The sequence below is a fragment of the Eutrigla gurnardus genome (genome assembly GCF_963514095.1).
Source record: "Eutrigla gurnardus genome assembly, chromosome: 20".
In the NCBI taxonomy this organism is placed as follows: Eukaryota; Metazoa; Chordata; class Actinopteri; order Perciformes; family Triglidae; genus Eutrigla; species Eutrigla gurnardus.
In genome coordinates, this window is record NC_139931.1 from 12,894,034 (window position 1) to 12,902,410 (window position 8,377).

The following is an 8,377-nucleotide window of genomic DNA, read 5'->3' on the forward strand; positions in this document are numbered from 1 at the left end:
CATAACTAGCCATCCAGCAGATGTACCGGGGAGCAGCTACCATTATCGGCATGTTGACACTCGTTCCTGATGGTTTCATAGCATGTGATAGGTTGAGGGGGCGAGGACTACCTCAAAAGCCTACTTCACCCTCCACAAGTGGAGTAAGTGACATTATATTTTCATATCTCGTCTCGTATCAACACCTGGACAGATTTCTCTGAACTGAAAAATTAGAATCTGGTGGGGGAGTGGGCGTGGTGAAAGAAAATCACTCTGAATCTTAAATCATGCAGCCCAAGAACTTGGGAGTCCTCTGTTTTTGCACTAGTTTCCAAGAAATCAAACCATTTACCTTGATCAATTATATAATTTAAATCAAATTGAAACTATAGAACACTGTCTCAATATAAGCATGCACATTAATTGATTAATCACAATTAACAATTACACATTCATTACTTTTAGTCACACCACTGCATGAACAAATTCTTCATCTCAAGTTTTACCATGGAAATGATCAACGTCAACCCTAATGGCCATTTATGTGTTATTTTAAGTGTGAACCTACTAAAAAAATGCAAATCCTCACAGAGTTTTCAGGAGAGTAACTGGGCCGTGTGAGCAAACGCTCAAATAAATTAATTCCAAACCCTTTTCTATTTCCGTTGTGGTTTACTAGCTTTAAACACACATGGCTTAACTTAGAGTAGTATGGAACCGCAGCTTGCTGTGGTAAACATACTGGAGATAAGCAACATTCATTTGAAATGACCATAGTGCTGCTCTCACGCACCGTTTCACCAAAAATTAAGTTGAAAGTGACTTATAGCCTGTTATATATGACATGCGTTGCATGTTGCCCTGCCCTCTACTAGATTGAAAAGAGCTCAGCACACAACAGGAAATATGCACAAAATGTTTGTGTGTGGCAAAACTACAGAAACCTATGAATTCCTGAATAAGCATTTAGACCTCGACACATCTCGAAGCAGCCAACCCTTGTGTAGTTGTGTAGAAGGACCCCTAGTGGGAAAAATAATATATGAAAAAAATGCATATACACAGGGTGATTCTGATCAGCATTCATTTCTTGGTTAGGGTCTAAAAAGGACTGACTTTGCCCGAAGCTTTTAATACGCATTCCCTAGAAACATTCTAGCCAAGTCTTCCCCACTAAAATATGTGATTCTAATAAGAGCTCATCACAGAAAACCTCTTTCCACTGAATGACGGAGCATCCAGAAATGTGCCAGCTTCTGATACAAGAAAGAAAAAGCAGCAGACAATGGGATAAAAGCCATTGAGAAATGAACTTTGGGAGGTGTGTGGTGGTGGTGGTGGTGGTGTGTGCAATGAGGCTTGCAAGAAGCAGACAATGCTTCTTATCTCTGCACTTGTCCATTTATTGAATCTTTATCTCTTTGCCCTGCTCTTATTCTCTGGCTTGTTGCTAAGTTACTGCCACCCGTGTCCAAGAATTGCCACGGGAAGAAATGACAAAAATAGAGAAATAAGTAGAAAAGCTATAATAGTCTACTGTTCTGCTGGCATTCAGCTCTCAGTGTGGGTGGGTGGTGCAGGTAATGCACTGGGGGCAATCAAACCCCCTCTCCAGTATTGACTGATTTGGATCTATTGGCTCCAAAGCCGTCTGTGGCAATCACACCCCACAGATGAATGGCATTTTGGGAAGAGCATAGCGCCAGTCGTCGTGGGTAAAAAGCCAGAGACTGGGTCAGATGGAAGCCAATTAAGACTGAACAAGAAGCGAGGATGGGGGCTGGAGGAGGAAAAGGGGATGGAAGGGTCCTGACCTGTGTTACAGATCTATCTGGAGCCCTTTAAGCTTTTCACTGAGTCTGAGAACACCGTCACAGAGAGCCAATAGATAGAGCAATTGCTCTCAGACAAAATCAGTGTTTGGTTAACCACAACCGGCTTACCCTTTCCTGCATCGCTGGGTTTAACTGGCGGGAGGGTCAACCGGGGGGATATGAGTTTTTCTCAGGTGAAGAGTTGGCAGGCTTATGAAATATGCCCCAGAGTCGTTGACGTGGGTCAATTTGTTTTTGTGTTGTGATGCTCCCTTCTAGCCCCTCTTGATCTGCACCTACATTTCCCTCTCAGGGGATGATGGCGTATGTGTGGAGAAAGCAAGAATGAATAAATAAATAAATTATGCAGAATAAATGAGGGATGGAGAAATGGAAAGAGTGCCTTTTCTGTTGTGTGTGTTGTTTTAAGTGCATTCAGACTTCAGACTGGTGGGAAGTCTAATGTAGCCATGCTTTTGAATATAAGCAGGACAGCGGGAAACAAAGACGTTGGAGAATGTGGCACGAAGGGACAGAAAAGATGAGGCAGATCATGGTAGCCTGCGTTACTGAGATGTGTCTAAATGGAAATGAGGTTAATGGGTAGCGGCTGGTGGAGTGCATGTCTGTATACCAGAGAGGAAGAGATGGAATTTCTTCAATTAGATGAACGAAATCTGTAATCTGTTTCTCAAACAAACAGATTTTCACCAGTCATTCAAGCAGACAGGCTGCAATAGGTGCACACACACACACACACACACACACACACACACACACACAGACACACGCACACACACACACACGCACACACACATCCCCCTGCAAATCAAAGCAATGAAAATCCTTAAAATATCTTGAATGGCTGATGGTTGGTGAGTGTGGGCTTGATGGGGGGCACAACTCTACTGTGTCCCTGCAATCTGTATCAATGAGTAATGTATGACTGTATTTACCTCTGCATGATTGAGAGTCCCAAAGGTGACAAGCTCCTTAAGAAAAAAAAACATGGCGATACTTGCTCTATCCATATTTAATATCCAAAATTGTTAATACGCACTTTACTCGCTTTGTTGTTTCCTAGCTTATAATTGCGTACACTCACTCTCCAGCACACAAGGGAGCTTCCTCACAGTCCTGTGTGCGCTTTAATCAGCTAATTAGAGCCATCTTAGAAGGAATCTGTAAATTAAAAAGGGTGAAGTTGTGAGGAAGTTCTGCTTCCTCCGGGGACGGAAGGGCTTGAAAGGGTGTGTCCATTTTGAGTACTGACTCATGGCAGCACCACGAACAAAAGGGATGGAGGGGTAAAGAGCAGAGGGGAGGTGGGTGTGGTCAAACACCACCTCCTTGTTGCTAGGGATGTCTTCACTTAGTTTGTGTTGCTAGGCTGCCAATTCCCTCATGTTAAGTGGAAACGTTCCCCCTCCGTCCAGGCACCTCATCGCTCCCTCCCTCTCCTCCTCTAAACCGAAATAACTTCACCAACCATCTGTCACTGGGCTCACAGGTCTACTGTTGCTTAGGAACAAGTCAGACACTCGCATTCATGTCTATAAGCATCCTCATATGAATATAACATTTCTTCATATATAGTTATACAAACAATAACCACTGGTTGGATGCATATCTCTGCCTGTGACCACTATATCAATGAAATGTGGAGAAGTCACACAAATCCCCAGTCAGATGCTCCAAACTGTGTAAAGTTAGAAATCAGCTACAGGTTGATGAAGCTTTTAAAAGGGTTAAAACTTCCTGAAAAACTTTAATAATGCCATGAGTCATTTTCTAAAGAGTTTGGTAATTCTTTCAAAGGAGTACCATGTTTCGCAAGTTTCCTCCTCCTCGACTTTGCAACCACTTTCTCCTCATTTGTAAATTCTTTCAACTTTTGTAGTTTAAAGCCTCAAAGAGGCAATAGGTTTTAACTGTAGCGGCGGATTTGCATATTGACACAGAGATGAAGTGTAAGTACAAGCTTCTTACCATAATCACGCTGCAATGAATAATAGAACAGAATCAAATTGTGCAGCAATGATTTACACGCCGCCAATTAATTTGCAACAGCCAAATCCTAAGGCTAATGAGACTTGATCCTATTGTACATGAAAAAACACACCTTGTTCTTCTGTTATCAGCCATAAATAAATGATCTGAAAGTAAACCACCTCCAGGCTTATGAAAGGTATTTGTGGATGGAGCTAATCATTGTTTGTACACAAGCTTGTCAGCTGGTGGCTGAAAGCTGCTTACCCAGACATCAGGAGCATCCGAAATTGAATTTTGTGGCCTTTGTTTTTAGACAAACAACAGATTACTTTGACAGGCTCTGCAGACAAGTTTCAAAATGTTTGAGGAAGTTTCTTTTTAATCAACCTGTTGAACTTTATCTGTGCAGCTGTTCAATAAACATGAATGTAATACAACTGATGTATTATGATAAAATAGGAAAATACAGCTTCTCTTTTAAATAACTTATGAGTGTGTTCAATATTAACAGTTTTCGAGGAGTTGTAGCAGCTGTAATTCTTTGTCGATGTAATTAGATAATGAATATTAAATTAGTGCCAGGAGAGTTTAATAGTTTCTAACTTGATAAAAAAAGTCTAATTTCAGTGATTTCAAGGTTCCTTCCACCTTGCAGCAGTTACATGTCCATACAAATTAGCAGATATTTTCATAGATTTTACATTTTTGACACATTTTTGAGCAATTCATCCCAAACTCATCGCCATTACTTTAAAGGCTGCCATGCCTATTGGGCAATGTGGACTATTAAAACCAATAATAAAAGGTTATTCAAAAGTTAATACCACATTATGACAGTCTACTTATTAACACATTTTTCCCCACCAATGCAGCCTGTCAATACAGTACAGACCTCATCAAATAAAACCCATTATGTGTGCAGAAGTATGAGGGAGAATAAGGTTTACAGAAGAACACTCTCATTTTAATAAGAATCAATATAGATTTAAAAGTCAAATGTTCACAAATTTCCTCGTATATTTGGAGTGAATACTTACCCATGGCTCATATTTCTTTACAGATGAGGTTGCAGGGGTTTCACCTCCACCTTCGTATACGCTGATGTCTCATGCTGCTGCAATAGTTACACCCAACACCCCAAAATCAGAGTAATATTTGCATAACACATCCAATAAAAACGGAGAGCCGTCTGCTGTTCAGAGATTTCATTACAGACGCTGCCCAAACTGCAGGCTCAGTGCAAGAGCCAATATTTTCAGATACATATTTGGTTCAATCGTAGATTTGTCTTCATTTCTATAAGTTAGCTGTGCATATTGGTTTCTCTCTCAGGGCAGTTCCCTCAGCAACAGATATATAATAATAACAATAATAATGATAATAATAATAATAATAATAATAATAATAATAATACATGTATTTAAGGGTACCTTTCTAAACAATAAGGACACCTTGCAGTTAAAACAAGCAAATATAGTTAAAACAGGCAAATACAGTTAAAAAAAAGCTCAATAAACATAATAAACTCTATTAATACCTCTCAACGTAGCAGATGACTAATCTGCTACTCATTTTTGATTATTGTACGGAATGCTTTCAGGTTTTAAATGATTTTCAACACTTTCATGAGTAGCCTTCAAAGTTAATGTATGACTGGATCAATATGGGTGAGGCTTTCAGGTGTTATTGATGTGCATAAATGAATGCTTCAAAAGAGCACACTTCAAATATTCTCATTTAAAAGTAAATTAGGCTCACTCATTCTTTTATTCTTTTTTAACAAATGTATTTCAGCTAAGTGACCAAGAAGACAGGTATTGTCACTTTTTTAAAACTATATTCACGTTATGATTTTTTGAAGAGTAAATCTTCATTTTTGCTAAATCCTTATTTTGCAGCAGAAACAGACCTCATATGTAGTTTCAGAAGGAAAGAAGATGTAATTGCTAGATTGAATATTCAAATTCGTGTTTTTAACCAATCCGTTTTTCTTAATCAGGAGGCATTGTCTGAAGACATCTGACTACCTCCCCTGGTGAGGAGTGGTGTGGTCCACGGGGAACTCATCATCACTTTAAAACGCACCAGAGACTTGGCACAAAAGAAGCGCTCGCAAGCGAACACAGACGCGAAGGGACCGTCTCTCATTACAACTGAGGAAACACGTTTTGCGCTCAGACAAATAGACTTTGAGTTGAAGAAACTTACTTTCGGCTGCACCTGACGCGACGCTGTCTGACTGCAGCGACAGTCCTGTGATGTGGATTACGCACTGAAGCTGTGGCAAAACTGGATGTTTGTCTGTAGAGCTGGACTTTAAAGCGTATTCCCTTATTTGCCTTATTTGCCTTATTTTTCACATGACGCAAAGTTTTAGTTGGAGTCCAGGTTTTGAGGCGAGACTGTGTAGGCTACCTGCCGAGTGGAGTCGCGTGTCTATTTGCTGATTACCCCGCAGGAAAACATGAACGTCTCCCTCTTCGATGTGACCCAGGGCGCGCTTTTTAACGGGAGTCAGACCCTCGCCGGGACTCTGGCGACCTACTCCGGCAATGGCACAGACAACGTGGTGACCGGCGACGGCGGAGGTTCTCTGGTGTTGGTGCAAGACGAGCGCAAACTCTTCGTCATGCGTGTGGTGCAAATCGCGGTGCTGTGCGTGTTGTCGCTCACCGTCGTGTTTGGTATATTTTTCCTCGGGTGCAACCTGATGATCAAATCGGAAAGCATGATTAACTTCCTAGTGAAGGACCGGAGACCTTCTAAAGACGTGGAAACGGTCATGATCGGGCTCAGCTAGAGCATGGAGAGCACAGCCAACTGTGGAGAACTGAAGCGGAGATCCGGTTTGAGGATCTGGTGCGCGTCTCCATACCACAGGACAAGATCTGCATGTACTTCTGAAAGACGGTCTGTGTCCTAGTGATGAAAGATATGCAACAACTTCCAGTATCCTTTCGAAAACGACTACAGGAATGTAGTCAAGCGACCAATGTTCGTGCGTAAAGTGTGCGTAAAACACGGGAAATTGTTTACACGTGGGCTGATCTGTTGAATCTTTGGAGTGATTTAATGTTGCCAACTTGAACAATGTGACGAAAATGTTTACAAGATGTTACCTCGTTTCTTTCTTTATTTTGTAAAGATGAATTGATTGTAGATTCACGTTTTTAAACTAAACGCATGATTATGAAATATTATTGTTCCACGTCTGCCAGTGTAATATGTGGACGTGATGGACATGTGGGTATTCTCTATACAAGATATTTTTCCTGGTCTCTTTTGGTAAATGCTGAAATCTTGCACGTATTTCAATGAACTCCGTCTCAGCTTTATGGAGTGGTTCTGGTCCTGTTTGGCATGCTTGCTAATTGATCTGTAAAGTGATTTTTGGACCAATTTTGCACTTTTGAAATCACGGATGCTGCATGAAGTATTTTGTACCAAAATAATTGAAATTGCAGCATGCAATTAAATCATTGAAATTACCATACTGAATGTTGTCATCTGTTAATCAACGTGATACAGATCATGGCAACACTGCAAAGAAATATTCTTTTTCTTCCAATATGTGTTTAATCTTTAAACGTATAACTGAATTAGTACCATGCCCATCGCTAAAGTAGTTTAAATTTTAAACTCAAATCTAATCAGACTCATGAAATATTCTCCGATCCATCTCTCCCATCATCAGATGTGATCTTTATTAAGATCATTTTTTTAATAAAAGTTACAGATAAAATAATATTTTAAGACATTTGAAGCAGATCACAATCAAATCACTTAATAGTTAGGCACTCATTAAAAGCAGCGTGGCATTAATTGCAGCTTATATAGGGAGGCGATGAATGCATAAGGGTTATCCATCTTGTAGACAAAAGGCAGAGCTCATATTCACAGCATTTAATCAGATCTCTCTGAAGATTGACCAGCTGCAATCAAGGAACATTCAGGCTCACACAGACCACTTCACTTAGCAGCACTCACTGCACCTTTAGAGTGTAAGTATGGCATCGGACTAATGTTCTTCTTCTTTTGCGCCATCAGAAAGTACGTTGAGGAGAGCATGCATGTCAATAAGCGAGCAGTGAGAGAAACTATGCAGCTTTAGAAGCGTTTTACACAAAGATGACGTATCGGGACATCCATGAACTGTCCATGTGCTTGAATATATCATTACTCTTCTTGTCACTATACAGACCCCTTTCCCTTTTCAAGAAAAAAACAACAACTCAAATCACTAAGGGGTTTATTGTCAAGTTTCACATACATGGGCATTGCCTCCTGTCAGATATTACAGGATTACATTTATCCAGCTCAGCATGTTGGTTACATTTCACATGTATTTTTTCTGCATCTCTATCTGTAGCCCCTCCTCCTCTCTCGTGCCATACTCAGAAGCAACCGATGTTCTCATTATTATTTCAGTACTTGTTAGGAGAGCTGGGGTAGATGAATCCTTACAAACACACCCATGCATCCACACATGTGCCTATTCACCATGCACACGTTGGACACTGATGTGCAACAGACCAACACATTCTGACCTCAACCAGCATGAATAAATAAAACTCATTAGATAATTACTA

General features: G+C 40.5%; 1 protein-coding gene across 1 annotated transcript; it reads left to right on the top strand.

Moving 5' to 3' along the window:
- Positions 1–25: 25 nt before the first annotated feature.
- Positions 26–7,258, top strand: rprml (reprimo-like). The gene is made up of 2 exons (XM_084036967.1): positions 26–143; positions 5,788–7,258. Exon 2 carries the CDS (start codon positions 6,253–6,255, stop codon positions 6,586–6,588), a length of 336 nt encoding a protein of 111 aa, XP_083893093.1. The 5' UTR covers positions 26–143; positions 5,788–6,252; the 3' UTR covers positions 6,589–7,258.
- Positions 7,259–8,377: the final 1,119 nt, after the last annotated feature.